The 16,915-nt window shown below is 35.3% G+C and overlaps 3 protein-coding genes across 4 annotated transcripts; all 3 read left to right on the top strand.

The window, feature by feature from the left end:
- Positions 1 to 13,934, top strand: LOC110783933 (FBD-associated F-box protein At4g13985). 2 transcript variants are annotated; one of them, XM_056841621.1, is made up of 2 exons: positions 1 to 1,587; positions 13,838 to 13,921. In XM_056841621.1, exon 1 carries the CDS (start codon positions 396 to 398, stop codon positions 1,515 to 1,517), a length of 1,122 nt encoding a protein of 373 aa, XP_056697599.1. In that variant the 5' UTR covers positions 1 to 395; the 3' UTR covers positions 1,518 to 1,587; positions 13,838 to 13,921. The 2 variants fall into 2 exon arrangements, with proteins under 2 accessions (XP_056697599.1, XP_056697593.1); XM_056841615.1 differs by having other exon boundaries at positions 2 to 1,587; positions 13,834 to 13,934.
- On the top strand, positions 7,240 to 11,048 carry LOC130471465 (uncharacterized). The gene is made up of 4 exons (XM_056841609.1): positions 7,240 to 7,339; positions 7,551 to 9,720; positions 9,912 to 10,260; positions 10,360 to 11,048. The coding sequence occupies exons 2-4, from the start codon at positions 7,552 to 7,554 to the stop codon at positions 11,031 to 11,033; spliced, it is 3,192 nt and encodes a 1,063-aa protein (XP_056697587.1). The 5' UTR covers positions 7,240 to 7,339; position 7,551; the 3' UTR covers positions 11,034 to 11,048.
- A 997-nt stretch (positions 13,935 to 14,931) lies between the features above and the next one.
- LOC110783989 (uncharacterized) lies at positions 14,932 to 15,426 on the top strand. The gene has a single exon (XM_021988402.2). It carries the CDS (start codon positions 14,932 to 14,934, stop codon positions 15,424 to 15,426), a length of 495 nt encoding a protein of 164 aa, XP_021844094.2.
- Positions 15,427 to 16,915: the final 1,489 nt, after the last annotated feature.

Raw genomic sequence — 16,915 nt, 5'->3', positions numbered from 1 at the left:
AAGACGTACGACAGTACGAGTGGACTCATATACAGAAATTCAATTCAGATTACTTGTAAACCTAAACCCCAAACTTCCCTGCAAATCGCAATTGAAAAAATTCGACAGCAACTAAAAATGGAAGAGCAAAGTAACAATGGTGCTCAAAGGAGGTTGAACGAGGATGAGTTCAAGGAAGATCGACTTAGCTCACTTCCAGATGCAATCCTCATCGAAATTCTATCCCTGTTCCCCATCAATTTCGCCGCTACCACCTCTGTTTTATCACGCAGATGGTGCTACCTCTGGACTGGAGTTACCAGATTTAAGTTAGAAAATCGATTTGGGGATTCACACCCATTCAACGCATTCTATTCCAGCTCAGCTCGCCGGAGCTCCGTGTGTTTGATATTGACATGAAGAGGGTGGAGCATTTGGATTCGTGCTTTCGTCTCGTTTGCCGTCGAAATGTGGAAGAAATCAAGGTATTATTTCACGATATTCATGTACCAGCTTGTGTTTTTAAGTGTCAATCTTTGGTAGTTTTGGAATTGGATAGAATGCTTAGTTGTTCGTTGCTTAGAGACCGAACTATCCATCTTCCTAATCTCAAGAAGCTTAGATTGCGCCTTGACAGTTTTTGCCTTCGTATGATGGGAAATCTATTATCATCTTGCCCACTGTTAGAAGATTTACGTTTGGTGTTTGATTTATTAAAGGATAAACATGATGTGAAAATATCGGCCCCGAATTTAAAATTGTTGGATTTAGAGATGGTGTCTGCTGAGCAACATAATAAAATCATAATTGACACACCCATATTGGAAAACCTGAAGATACGAGATTCTTCTTCGTTTTACTACTTTGTCAACAATCCAACTCAATTAGTCACGGCTTATATTGACTTCATATATGGAAGGGCGTGTGACTGGCTGGGTGCGGATGACTACTTTCGCGTATTAGCACAGTTTGTTCAACCGTTATCTAGCGTGAGCAACCTTGATCTAAAGTGCAGTATCGAGATATTCCCTTACCCTGATCCGATGAAAGATGGGGCTATGACATTTTTTCATGGTCTAGCATGTTTTAGAACGCTTTTGAATAGTAATTTTGCCTGGGATAAATTGTTAATGTCTTTACAATGTGTTCCCAACTTGACGGATCTTGAGGTGACTATGGAACACAATTACTCAAGGAACTATTTTGGGAATTGGTGTGCTCCAGATTCTGCAACAGATTGTTTCTTAAGTAAACTCAAGAAAATAACAGTAAGGCAACTTGAGGGGTGTGATAATGACCTCAAGTTGTTAGAGTACATTCTGAAAAACACAATTGTTTTGGAAGAGCTTCACGTGTATGTTCGTATTGGTTCTGAACATAAAGAAGATGTAAGGAAGGAATGTAAGTTCTGTGAGGCTTTGTTCAAACTTCCAAGGAGCTCCTTAACTGCCGAAGTTGTTTTGTTTGGTGGTTACATCAAGTCATCGACTAATGCTCTTAAAAATGGCCTACTTAAGAAGGATCAAACACAGTTTTGAGTTCAACATTATCATCTATGCATACAATATCTTGTTTTCTGGAAACCAACAATCAACATATGGATGGCAGGTATCGACAACTTGATTCTCTTTTGATTTATGTGTTAATTTGTCTCACAAAGTTCTAAATGTGTATGAGCATCTGAACTCTAAAGCCTTGCTATGTACTCTTTTCTCTTATAATCTGTGAACCTTTAATTAGTAGAATGGTTATTGAAGATACAAGGTCATTATGTTCTCTCTTTGGTTGTGGTGTACTTATATAGTTATATTAAATAAGATATTGAACTGAGAAAATCTCCGTTTTTAAGGGTTTGTTGTAGTGATGATTGGAATACGTTTGATGTAAACAACTTTATGAGTTGCAAATTTGATTTCTTCGAACCATTCTAATGTAAGATCAGGAAACAGATCATGGGAGCGTTTTACTCCCTAGCCTGTCATAATTTTCTTGACGAATCTAATTGTGCATGCGTCCAAACCTTCAGTTTTGTAGTTTAAGTTGCTGTCAAGGATATGTAATGTGAAGGAAGCAGAAAGCACAAAAGAGACTGCAGATTAATGTTCGATTTTTTGCTTCAATTATATCGTTTGATGTTACAAGATACTTTGTATTACATATTGTGAAAATAAATAGAGGTAGGGTGTAGTAGAACCTTACCCCGCTTCTTGCGGGAGCCTCTTTGAGGCAATGGGGTAATGATTATGAGGGTGTAGTAGAAAAATATGATAACTCTGCTTGGGGGTTTGGGAAAGGGAGAATGGTGAAAAACAGTTTGACTTTGATGAGGAAAGGGGTGGGCAAAGGATTTAGTGAGAGAAGGGGTGCATTTGCTTGTCATTTTTGCAATGCTCTTTGTTTGTTATCAAAGTATTAAGATATAGAAAGTGTCTAGTTTTCTTTGTGGCACTTAGAGCATGAGTAGTGGTAAGTCATTACCCTACATACTCACAACCATACATGATCTTATCTCTCTTCCATATCATCGTCCACATCACTTTCCACTATCTTGAGTCACTATTATGAGTCACATCCTTTATTTTTCTACAATGGTGAGGTTGCCCACCACCCTCTCTCCTAATTTTATCAATACGACAATACCCCACCATTTATCCTCTCTCTTATGTATTACTAATTATTTCTAGTTATTAAGCTTATATAATTAATTAATAAAACTAATGACATTGTCAATTTTTTTTAATTAGAGCATTTTATTTAATATTAATAATCACTTAAATAAGTAAGCTATTTCAATTTATTTATTTTGCTAAATTTTGAATTTGAAATGAAAAAGGAAATAAAATAAAATTTAACTCACATAATTTGTAAAACAAAGAAATACATAAAAATGTGAAATACAATCTTTATTAATATTGATTTTGGTCTTCTGAATCTCTTAATTCGTTGTCGAAACTATATCAATATTGCGCTCTATTTATAGATAAAACTAGTATAATACCCGTGCGATGCACGATTTATAATCTAAACATAAATTTATATGAAATATGGTAGACAATTATCATCAAAATAGAGCTATAACTAATCTCAAAATTATACTTAATGATGGATAAATTTGTTATTTCCCATTCGGTGTCATATTAATTAAAACAGTTAAAACAAATAAGAGTACATTAAATAAATTTATTTTCTTTCTTATTCACATGTTGTGTCAAGAATAAACTTAATGATCTCATCCACTATTTCACTTCGATAGTAATACCCAGTTAATACTCGCACAGTCTCCCATTAACTTAATTACCCGACCACTTAATACCTAATTACACCATTTAATGTATTCAGCTAGAGATGACTTTGAGGCGAGGCGAGGCCTGCACACTATACCCGCCTACAATTCTCATCTCTATCCCCTCCATCCACGATAGGAACAATACCCACCACTCTCAATCCCCGTCTCGAGAGGTACAAAGTAAAATGTATCCCTGCTTCATGACTCCCCCTCTGGTGTATCCAGTATCCCAGCCTAAAATAACCCACCGGTAGACTTAGTTTTTTTTTTTGGTAAGATAGTTTTGAATTTTAAAACTTATTCTAGAGTTTTTGCCAATACGTTTGTCTGATTAGAGTAATTGAGTAATAAATAAAACATTATAATATGTAAGTTAGTAGTAACTTTTTTTACATATTCTTAATCAATTAGATGAAGGATCAGCAACGCGTGCATGTCCAATCTAAAAATTTATCTGCGTACCCGTCACCACTTTCGACAAATAATCCACTTGGGGGCGGATGAACGGGGTCTCCCAAAAAACATGCCACATTGACAATTGACATCACTATATTCGATAAATAAGCCACTTTTTCTTTCAACTAACTTTTAAATATATGGAAAAAATATTACGATAATGAGAATGTGGCATAATTTATTTTTGATATTTAAGATTAAGTATAGGCTAGGGCCCGTCATAAAAAAAATATGGATATGGGTCTCATTTTGTTAATTAAAATTGGGCATATAAAATGTTTGAGACAACCTTGTAAAATATAAAAATCAAGAGTTTAAGTTTGTTATTCATATATGTATTCATTATATGACACTAATTCTTAGAAAGATGATAGTATTATAATAATATAATTGATAGTACATGTTCAACTATTATAAGATTTTCCGCCATATCGATTATCAGAAAATGCATGCAAAGATTCAGTTGATTACAAATAATAAATGAACAAAGGTAAACATACGTTATACATATCCGCATCCAGTATATGACATACTTTCTAAACAAAAATTGATATTACATCTAGTAGTTTGCAATTAGCCATTATTTATGTTATAAGCTAGAGAGACAAATCATATAGAGACATTTGTCATCTCCACATCAATTTGACTTTCTTTTGGTATAGTACAGAATATATAGATATAGATACATATATAGTTTGCCATCTCCACAAACTATAGTACGGAGTATAAACATTTGTAGGTAGAATAAGTAAATAAGTAAATAAGTGCTTAGTAGTATAATCGATTATTATGAGTCATTCTTAAGCATATGAGTAATCATCTAATACTTAAACATCTCCACAAATTTATTGGTCATAAGTAAATAAGTATTTCGTAGTATAATCTATTATTACCATAAGTAATTAGAAGGTACGATGTAGGTAAAATAAATATGAAGTATATTAATTATTTTATCATACGATAGTTATTTACTTCCTCCGTCTTTTAATACTCACAACGTTTGGACTTTTGCCACTATTCATATAATCTACTTTGACTATTCTTAGTGCTTTTTATATAAGATAAAACATAGTCATGTGGGATCTTGTTAGATTCGTCTCAATGTGTATTTTCAAAATATCAACTTTTTATAATTTTTGCATAAAAAGAATTTAAGATATAAATGATCAAAATTGTGCATTGGCATGCATGAAACTAACAAACGTTGCGAGTATTAAAAGACGGAGGAAGTATATTATAAGAGAGGCACATCAGAGAACATCATATTGTCAGCTCCACGTCGATGCCTCTACTTTGGTATAGTACTATGTATATAGATGGTGTTAAAAATTGACCAAAATATAATTCAATTGTTTAGCCTAAAATATTTGGTGGAGCTTTCTTAAGTAGAGAGGACCATGTGTTAGTTGCACATTTGTTTTCTTGTTTACTACTTTTCCATGTTTTTGGATTAACCAATTTTATTTTCACGGTTGTTAATAAGTAACAACTGTTAATATCTTAAACTATCAAATAAGTAAAATTATTTTTAAAAAATTACAACATTGTGCAAGTATTTATACTAATCCAAAAAAATATTACTGGGTAATCCGTACATGACTATGTTCATCATATAGTATTAATAATCACCAAAAAAAATAGAAAAAGTAGAGCGATATGTGAATATAATAGGTAGTACAAAAATCAAAGAGTTTTATCTAAAATTTGAGGAATTAAGTAGTAGAGTAGTATAGTAGTAGATACATTAAATTACGCAATATATGTTTAAGGAAGTTACATGTTTTTTTTTATATAAAAAATAGTAAAATATTACTATCAATGACATGGATAATATCGAATGTAGTTGCTACATATACTACGTATAAAATCGTACAACCAATGGCGGTTATAATTATCTAATTTAGTTGTTAAAATATTATAGAGTACTATAGTAAAAAAAATTATCTCTTAATCACATATACTTGATTGACTTTCAAATTTATTTGTATTCTAATTATCCAATATCAGTAGACTACTTTTAAATTTTATAAGAATCATACTATGTATTCCGTAAAATGGATTAATTTTTTTTATAAAAAGATAAACTTATATTGGTCATATTTGTTACCAAATTATAGAAAATATAATTTACAAAATAATTCCCATGTGTAAAATGATTTTTTTTTTTTTTTTTGAGGAAAATAGAATCAAATATTTTTATGAGGTGAAAGTTAACAAAATAATTATAGAATCAAATACTTTATTTTTGGAATTTTTGTATATCTATAAGAGAGGCAAATTAAAGAGATGCATTTTTCAGCTTCACATTGATTTCGTCTCTTTTAGTATAGTATATAGATTAATAGATAAAATGGTAGTATTATGTAAATATTTAGACAAAGTCAACAAAATGCTACGGAATACATAGCTATGTTCAACATATAATATGAATAATTAATCATAAAAAAAATAGAAAAAAGTAGAGCGATGTGTGAATATAAAAGCTAATGTAAAAAAATTAAAGAGTTGCATCTAAAAAATTGAGGAATTATGTAGTAGATTGATTAGATTACGCAAGTTTTGCTCTTGTTTAAGGAAGTTACATAAATTTCTTTTAAAGTAGTAAAATATTACTATCATATCAACGACGGTGATAACTATCGAATTTAGTTGCTAAATATAATACGTCTAAAATATAAAATAGTACAATCATTGGCGGCTATAATTATCGAATTTAGTTGTTAAAATATTATAGAGTACTATAATAACTTTTTTTTATACACTCTTATTTATATTGTATTGATTTTCTAATTATATGTATTCTAATATATTATGTAAGTACAAATCGGTTGATTAATGCAATTTGTTTTTTATAAATATTCTACTACGTACTCCGTATAATAGACTATAAAAAGATATATAATAATATTGGTTATATTTGTTAACAAAATATAGAAAAGATTTTACAAAATATTCCCCATGTATTGAGTGACATCTTTTTTTTAGGAAAATAGAATCAAATACTTTTTAAAGTGAAAGTTAACAAATAATTTTTTTGTTTAATAATTTTTATATCTAAAAGAGAGGCGAATCAATGAGTGACATTTGTCATCACCACATTGATTTCCTCTCTTTTAGTATATTATATAGATATAGATTAAACGGATTTTTCATGAAATACCCCTGAGTTTTCACGAAATTCACCAAATGCCCCTCGACTTTCAGAAATTCACCAAATGCCCCTCACTCTCACTATAATACTCAAACTACCCTTACACTTAACGGACGTTAAGTCGCCGTTAGCTGCACTTTACTGTTTTGCCCTTATTTGTCTTTTGGGCGCCATTACCCCTCTAACCCCACTCCCTTCTTCATTACAGTTCAAAAAAAAAACCCGATTCTCAAACTGCCCCTCTCTCTCTCCCCTGTTCTTCAACCTTCAACCACCATAACTGCATCATCAATCACTGAAAAAGCTTCAAAATTTTGCTGCGCGTTGTGTTGCTGAAGTTGTGTCCTGGGTTTTCAACCCCAACTGCTTTCTTAGAAAGGGGGTTTTGCGAATTGCAGTAGGAAGTTGAAGAGGTGCAAGTCCAATTCTGAATTTCGTGTTCGTAGTAAACTCGCGCATCGTTTAAGGTATGTATTCACAATCGCACCTCATTTTTTTCGAATTTTCAAAGTTCTGTTGCGCAATTTTAGGGTTTAGGGTTTCTGACAATTTGATGTTGGAGATGAGTTTTATGTTTGTGTTTTGATGAAAATAAGTAGGAATTAGTTGTATGATGTTATGCATGTCAATTTTTTGATCAAAATTTAAGTTTTTTTCTTGATGATTTGCTTGTGGTAGGATGTCTGCTACCTGGTTGTTGCTTCATTATAAAAGTCATGACTTTGATGTGAGGGTGTTGGACACTGATAAGTGTCAATTGATTGATATATTTCTGGATATTTTTGAGGAGTCAAGGAAGCAAAATGTGTTTTTGCCTGAGAAGTTTAGGTTGTACACTAACTCACCCACTGGGAGGGTAGAATTGGTTGATGATAGTGTTATGATTAGAATGTGGGGGTGGAATATGGGCAAGGACACAGTAGAATTGTGGATAGAGGATTCAGATTCTCCAGGGCTAGCTTTTAGGTCTGCTGTAGCTCTACTTGATATGCAAAGGAAGGAGTTGGAAAAAAAGTTAAGGGAGAGACAGGAAGAGCTCTTGAGGATGCAAAGAGAGGCTGAAGAACAGAGGAGGAAAGAAGAGGAAAAGGAGAGGGTTAGGTTGGAACTTGAGGAACAAAAGAAGTATACAGTGGCTATGGAGGTCCCAGTGGTGGATGTTGAGAATGATGGGGTTGAGTATGTGAGGGTTATTACCACAGAAGATGCTGATGAGGTGTTTCCTGGCCAATCTCAACCACAACCACAAACACAAGACTCCCCCCCTCCAAAGAAACCTACAAAGTCTAAACCTAGGAAGAAATTGACTCCTAAAAAGAAGAAGACACCAAAAAATGCCCCCCCAAAACCAACTAAAACCACCACCACCCCAGAATCAACAACACAAACACCTCCACCCCCTCCTGAGTCAAGACAACAAACACCTCCACCCCCTCCTCAGTCAAGACAACACACACCTCCACCCCCTCCTCAGTCAAGACAACACACACCTTCACCCCCTCCTCAGTCAACACAACAAACACCTTCACCCCCTCCTCAGTCAACACAACACACACCTTCACCCCCTCCTCAACAAACACAAACTGAAAATGCTGCACCAACTGAACCACAGGCAAACATACCTGAACCTAGTGTTCCATCCAAACCATTAAAGACAGGGAGAGCTAGACCTAAGGGGTTTAGGGTGGGAAAACCAACACTGGTAAAACTGGGAACATATGTTGCTAAAACCAATGCTAGTAAGGTTAAGAGAGGTGCTGGAAGGGCATGTAAAGGCAAGGGTGTTGCTGTGTTATCTGATAATGAGGATGATGAGGACAGTGAGGATGATGATTATGAGGGGGAGGTGAGTGATGATGACAGTGAGGATGAGGAGGACATAGGGGATTTCATTATTGCTGAGGAAGGGTTAGAGGACTTGCAGGATGATATCCCTGAGAAAACATTTGAGGATTGTCTTGATGGTAGTGCTAGGATGGACAGGAATTACAAAAATGGGAAGGTTTATGTTGAGCAACCATATGGTTCTATTAGGCTAGAGCCCTGGCTAATATTTAAAGATAGGGAGTCCTTTATGAATGTCCTTATGGACTACTGCATTCAGGAGGGGTTTGGCTTGAGTGTGGAGAAGTCAGACAACCAGAGATACACTGCTGTTTGTGCAATTGAGGGCTGTGATTGGAGAATTCATGCCTCAAAGATGGTAGACAAGTTCAGTTGGGCAATAAAGTGTATGAGTGGGGAGCACAAACTGTGTGGTAGGCTTGAGGTCAACCCAATAGTGACCACCAATTGGTTGGTGAGGAAGTTGTTGCCAGACATTGAGGCAAACTTAGAAATACCAGTGGTCACACTGCAGAGGTATGCTCAGGAGAGGTTCCAGATTGAGGTGAAGCCAAGGCTATTCTATAAGGTGAAAGCAGTGGCTAAGGAGATCATCCATGGTAGTTTTAGTGAGTCATATGCACTCCTACCTAGGTATGCAGAGATGATCAAGGAGACTAACCCTGGGAGTTATGCACTGGTCACATGGCATAGTGTTTCTGGGGATGTGCAACCAAAGTTCAAGGCCTGTTTTTTCTCATTTGCTGCACAGTTCAGGGGATTTCTGACTGGGTGTAGGCCCATTATTGGAATTGATGGCTCTCACCTAAGTGGGTATTTCAAGGGAATTCTTCTGGCTGCTTTGGGGATTGATGGAAACAATGAGATTTTCCTGCTAGCTTATGGAGTGGTGGACACTGAAAGTCAAGAGAGCTGGAACTACTTCATGAGGAACCTAAGGGCAGTGTTTCAGCAAGAAGGATGCAACAGGGATGACTGGACCTTCATCAGTGACAGAATGAGGGTAAGTTATTTCACCAAATACCCTCTTGCATATTTAAATTTCACCAAATACCCTCATAACATAAATTAATTTCACCAAATACCCTCATACCAAAATTTATTTTCACCAAATACCCCTATAATTAGCATGTTAATTTCATCAAATACCCTTTTAATTCACTGACTGACTTTGTTGTTTCATTCACTGATTAGGGGGTGGATTTAGCTGTGCATGAGAACTTCCCAAGGGCCACCAGAAGGTGTTGCAGTCAACATCTATACATGAATTGCAAAAATGGTGGTTGGAGTGGAGAACTTTTCCACAAGTTATTCTGGATAGCTGCAAATGCCTTCAACCCCTATGTTTTCAACAAGGCAATAGAGAAGATCACTGACTTTGATCCCAATGCAACAAAGTACTTGGACACATGTACTGAGCAGTGGTCCAGACATCAGTTTGACCCAGAAGTTTGTTGTGATCATAACACAACTAACTTTGTGGAATCATTCAATGCTCTGACCAAGCCTTACAGAGATTTACCAGTTTTGACCCTGTTTGAAGGTAATGCCTCTGTTTCTATTCTACTCTCCTTATTCTGTGTTTTTATTACATGGTCTCTGCATAATATGATTCCCTGGTTGTTTCCTATTTGATTTACAGCAATAAGACAATGGGCTATGCAGAGAATTGGGGTCAGATTTGACAAAGCTGTCACTATGGAACCTCACCAATTAACCGAGTATGCCAGACAGGAACTTGAGCTCAGAGGTGCAGAGTCCAGGTTTTGCTACTCTACTCCTTGTGGAGGTGGGGAGTATGAGGTGAGGGATGGAAATGTGCACTTCCCAGTGAGGATTGACACCAGGAGATGTGGATGTGGGGTATGGCAGGTCTCTGGAATCCCTTGCAAACATGGTTTGAGGGTGATTTACAACCAAAGACTTAGCCCTGAAGATTTTGTGTCTGGCTATTTCAAGGGTGCTGCCTATAAGCAGACATATGCAGAGCATATGCACCCAATGCCTGACCCCAGTCAATGGCCAGAGTACTCCCTTCCCACCATTAATCCCCCTGGGATCAAGAGGAGTGCTGGAAGACCCCCTAAACAGAGAAAGAGGAATGCCATGGAAGCTAAGAAGAGGAAGAGGCATAGCTCAGTCAAGTGTGGAAAGTGCAAGGAAATGGGCCACAATGCAAGGACTTGTAAGAATGGTGCTGGAAGTTCCAAGGCTCCCCCAAAGCAGAGAGCTCCTACAAAGAAGAGGAAGGCATCATCTGATGGTGCAAGTACATCCAAGGCACCACCCAAGGGGAAAAGGTCAAAGCAAGCATGAGGCAGTGTGAATTTTGGGGGGTAGAATGATTTTTTGATTTGGATTAACATAGAAAACAACAGCACATGTAAATGGTGCACATATTTTTTGTAAAGTAAGCTAAAACAGGAATGCTTCCCAAATGTGGGTTTTTTGTGCATATGTAATTATGCAAAAACAAGTAGTTGTTCTTAGATTGTTTCACTTCATTATTACAAAAAGTAAGATTACAAACATCAATATTCCCATTTGAATTACAAGATTCACTACTTTCTGTTGTTGTTTAAGCTTCTTCTTCATTTGCTTCAATTCTTCTTGCATCTTACTTTTCCCCCGATTTTCAACACTTTCTCCTTCATCAATGTTTCCCCTGTTTTCTTGCTCAACTCTACCCTTACACCATCTAAGATTGTTGCATGGATCGCACTTGTAGTATAGCCTTTGTGGGTTGAGTGTCGTATCGGAGCTCCGGATTGCAAATTTCCTCCCACAATAACAAAATTGGTTAGGAACTCTAATATATGTGGACTCATTGTGTGTGGATGAAGATTTTGATTGAAAACTCATGACTAAAATGGGATGAAACTACAACAAACACTCAGACCAGCCTTATTTATAACAAAACAACAAGCAACGACTACTTTTCAAATCCCAAAACTAGCCGTTGGACTTTAAATAGCTATTTTTCAGTCTTGGGTATTTGAAGAATTAAGTTTATATTTAGGGGTATTTGGTGAATTCAATTAAAATATAGGGGCATTTGGTGAATTATAAAGTAGGCTAACGGCGGACTAACGGCCCGTTAAGTGTAAGGGTAGTTTGAGTATTATAGTGAGAGTGAGGGGCATTTGGTGAATTTCTGAAAGTCGAGGGGCATTTGGTGAATTTCGTGAAAACTCAGGGGTATTTCATGAAAAATCCGTAGATTAAAAGAATGTCGTCGGTGTAATTATTTTTTTGAAAAAAAGTTAAATGAATTTTTAATTTACTGTTATAAAATTAACAAACAAAAAAATAAATGATTGTTGCAACTTATACGCAGCAACAGAGGAGATGAAATGAATTTGCAAAAGGGATGGACACATGTCAATATTTCATTGGAGCCCCTTTTTTTTTCCTGACGCACGTCAGTGACTTGTGTGTGGGTTAGTACTTAGTAGCAACTCACCAATGCACATGCTCTTATGTGTTTATGCATATTGTTCATTAACGACAACAATGTGTTAATTAGGATTGTGATATAATAATACTATCCCATAGGTAAATGACCAACTTCCTATATGTACAAGGAGCCGAAGGCATGTTTTTAATCTATTGTAATTTCTAAAGGTGAATGATTTTTTACTAGGGTTATGGCTACTTGAGAAGTTCTCCGAAAGTGTTTAAAAATGATTTGTTACCAGTCTTATTACAAGCATGGTGTAATTTAAGTATGTGAGTGAACCTCCCACAAACGCATTATAATATGTCTTCATTGGTACATGTTCTTGAGGCTGAATGTCTGAGTAATAAACTGAATCGTCTAGTTTTGGTAATTATTCTGTTTTTGTTGCTGTACCTGTTAATGTTCTTATGTGTTACAGGTTGTGCTACATACTTGTTTTGACTAGCTTGAAATGCAAATCGGTATATATGCCCTTGCTTAGTGTCCCAGGAGTCTATGCTTGTATGTTGCTCAGTTTCATCAGCAACAAAATTTGACCAAAAACCCGGCTTTTTAAGCATGAGAGATGCAATCTACTACAGCCAGGTTGATTGATTATAGGTTCATAATGATAGGTTTTTTTGGTTTTAATTGGAGATCAGAGTATGTGATGTAATTTTGGTTTAAGAACTCAAACTTCACCAAAAGTTCCTAGAAACATAAAAACTACTTATGGGTACTTGCAGAGTGTCAAATCTTCAGTTCTATTTACTAGGGTTTCCTTCTGTCCTTTGACTCCTTTCCCTGTCAAATATGCAAATATTCTTTATTTTGTGTATTGTGTTGTTTACAATTTTACATTCATGGGTATCGTCATCAGGTGGATTATAGTAACAGGCATAGGAGAGTCTTAGACAATGTCAAAATTATTCTCATTACTCTGTTGGATTCCCATTCCCTGCAGGTCAGTCGTGGCCTTCGTTTGTTAAACCGAGTTGGCATGTTTTTTAATTTTTTTCTTTCCTACCCTGCACAAAAAGAGGTGATAGGCGAGAGCGTGACCCAAGAAATTGCTGCTATCTATCCACTTTTATAGGAACCATCAGTTTGGATGATAAGCTAGTATGCCTGAACATGTGATTTACCTAGGTACACATTAAGAAAACCGGGATGGAAGTATGGAATCCGAGTTCTGACTATTGATCTACTCCGTGCCCCTTTCTTCTTCTTCTTCTTCCTAACCTCTATATTTTTACTTCTCTGGTGCTTCTAGTATTTTTGCTTATATATTGTCCCGCTATGCAAAGTAATGCCAATACTATATTATTCCGGTCTCCTTAGTCCTTACTCTCTGCTTAATCCTGTTTTTAATATTTCCATTATGTTGTTTACGTTCCTCTCGTACTGTTGCTGGTGGTTCCGTTTTCTTTTATGCATATTATTCTAGGCTTCTATAGTTCTTCGTTCACTGCTCTTTTTTGTTTGTGAATCTAAACATTTCATATGTGAATGTTATAAGAAGTTTGATATTATTACTCCGTAACGTAGTTTTTATCACTTACATATTTCTAATGCCGGGCCCTATGCTAGTAATTCATGATAATTGCTAAAAAATGTGGTTTACAAAGTCATTTCCCGAGCTATCTTCGCTATTATTCTGACTTAATCAATGTGCAGGTAGGTGTTCTGACAAGATCTGGAAGCGTCACTTGAATTGGTTACTTGGTTGTTCTGAAGCTCAAGAATCAGGAAAAGAGAAACAAAAGCAAAGAATCCAATACCAACTTTTTAATTAGTTTTTGTCATGGTGTTGGTAAACCTTTAAAGCTCATGTCAAACATTGGAACCGAAGTTCCTTGATTTGTTCTGGTTCTATAACAATAGATTTTGAGACTGCCGATGTATGCAACTCAATGGTTCATAATACTATAACTTAAGACAGTTTTACGTTAATGTTTGTTTATGGGAAAAAGATAGAATTATGTTAGCATTTGTAATCTGGGTTTTTCGTGATATATTTACAATCTGAGTTTCAAGTTACCAGGGAATTCAGGCAGTTTCAAAATTGAGTATCCCTATTCTATCCTATTATCTTATCAGGAGAGGGCAATAGCAAGAAACGGAAGAAAAACCACATATGATATCGTTCAGAATTAAATTAATATCAACCAATAGAGAGATCGAAATATTACAAACTGTACACAAATTGCAACAACATTCGCGTCTATTGTAATTAATCTCTTGATGAGGAATTTTGATTCACACCGAGTTTTGTTTGGTTTCAACAACTCGAATTGAACAAATATGTAATTACAACTCCCGGTGAAGAGTTTTGATCACAATGATAAAGCTGTATTCTAGCCGGCTAATTTGACTACATAAAAATTAAGATAAAATTTTAGGAAACAATTGTACTGATTATATATGTTACTTAGTATACGTTAATTATGAAGTGACACAAGTGGTACATGCACGATAATAAAATTCCTATAAGTTATCATCCGTGATATATTTATCTTATTTAATTATATCTTATGTATTTATGTAGTGGTATAAGTTGAGTAATTCTCAAAGTCCTTGCACGTACTACTATATAAATATATGGGTTCATGCAAGCTTTTATTCACAACAAAATCAAAGAGATCAATTAGAGATTAGTGTTGAGAAAACAAACAAAAAATGACAATGGCTCGTCAATTCTTCGTTCTCTTAGCCTTCACAACACTTTTGTTCGTCTCAATGTGTTCCGTTTCCTTAGCAACCGACACTTCGGCCATGGATTTCGTCCAGAAAATCTGCAATGACGCTTCATATGACACCCTTTGCTTAGATACCCTCGTCCCAAAAGCCAGCAATATAAGTGGTAACCCCAAAAGTGCAACCCGTTTTGCAATCCAGGCCACAATATCGGAGGTCCAATCTGTGTCAAGTAGTTTCATAAACCTATCAGAACACCCTGAAGAATGGACTAACGAAGTCAAGACCCTTCAAAGATGTGGTACTACAATAGCTTCATCGGTGACACACTTGTTGGATGCATATGAGTTGACCACCCACTTGGGCGGCGGAGGTAGGGCTGTTAAGGTGTCGAAGAGGGCAAGCATGGCCAACAGCGTAAATTCAGTACTTAATGCTATGAATACTTGCATGAATCATCTCCAGACATCGAGTGCTACAGACTCACAGATTACAAGAGTTGAAGATATTATGGAACCACTTGCTGAACTTGCTACTAATGCTATTGATCTCATTAAACACATGCCCTTTTAAGTCTAATCATTTATATAGGCCTTTAATTTATTGTTTTTGTTTCATTCCTACTATGATGTATACATAGTAGTAGTAATAAATAAGATTGATTGCAGACTTGTTGCATTCATTCTTTTAGTATAATAATGAATAAAGTTATGATATTATATTGATTTTTTTACCCATCATAATTATTATGGTTTCGCTTATTTAGTTAATTAGATTAGTAGTAAATAATATTTTTGCAGCAAAAATATGATAGACAGAATATGATAGAAACAATGTGATGAGAATTTATTAAACACAAAGCTAGCGTAAAACTAAGTAGTAAGACTACAAGCATGATTCGTTTTAATTAGTGATAAGTTAATTAGTTGGTTGATATTTAGAGATAAGACATACGGAGTAGGAGGGAGTACGTTTACGTTGTCGATCATAGAACTCTCTAAATTGATAAGTTAATTAACATGCTTTACTTGAATCTTATATTACCCTTAAATTATGCGACATATATCTATGTGTGCTTCATTATAAATATGTTTGACATAATTGTTTTGCAAGAAGTATGATCGATAATCCAGTTCCTAAATAAGGGTCAGGATTGTATTAAACTTTGCTTAGATGATGCTAACTACGCCTCTTTTGGGGCCAATGCTTGTTGTGAACCATTTCTAGCAAAGATAAATTTGTCAAAAACTACCTTACAAAATCAATGTGATGTACCCAACTATTAGAGATACTCTTTAGCTTTATTGAAGAATTTACACTAACTATTGTACTAGTAGACAAAGATAATTTATAGAAGGAAGATTACAAAGCAATAAATGTCAACACTTCGAGGAGCAATTTTAAGTGTACACCGCACTATAATGCATAAATGAAAAGGAAATTAATACTCCCTCCGTCCCGGAATACTCGACCCGGTTTGATCGGCACAGAGTTTCATGAAATACCCCCGAGTTTTGAAGTAATTCACCAAATGCCCATCAAGTTCCAATAATTCACCAAATACCCCTGACAATTGACTTAATGCCCCAAATACCCTTACTGATAACGGTCCGTTAGTCCGCCGTTAGCCTAGTTTCATAATTCACCAAATGCCCCTTTTTTAAAATTTTATTTCACCAAATACCCCTATTATTAAACTTATTTCACCAAATGCCCCAACCTTAAAAATAGTTATTCTGATGTTCCAACGTCTAGTTTTTTCGTTTGAAAATTAGTCGTTGCTTATTGTTTGCTTATGCCTTCTTGATCCACTAAAGTCGTGATAATATCTAAAGGCTAATTTTGAACAAACATTGTAGTACGAAGAGAAAATAATAATGTTGATTGTGTGTTCCACTCAATACAAAGCTACACAATTTATAGGTATCAAAATAACAAACTAAGCCTTATAATAAGGAAGAAAGATACTTATGAAATGAATCCAAGCAACAAAGAAAATCAATGTTCTGATTAACGAGTGGGATATCTTGAAATGACAATTTGTACATTAAACTCAAGGCAT

The sequence above is a fragment of the Spinacia oleracea genome, chromosome 1 (genome assembly GCF_020520425.1).
Source record: "Spinacia oleracea cultivar Varoflay chromosome 1, BTI_SOV_V1, whole genome shotgun sequence".
In the NCBI taxonomy this organism is placed as follows: domain Eukaryota; kingdom Viridiplantae; phylum Streptophyta; class Magnoliopsida; order Caryophyllales; family Amaranthaceae; genus Spinacia; species Spinacia oleracea.
The sequence above is the reverse complement of the archived record's forward strand: the minus strand, read 5'-3'. Positions and strand labels throughout refer to the sequence as shown.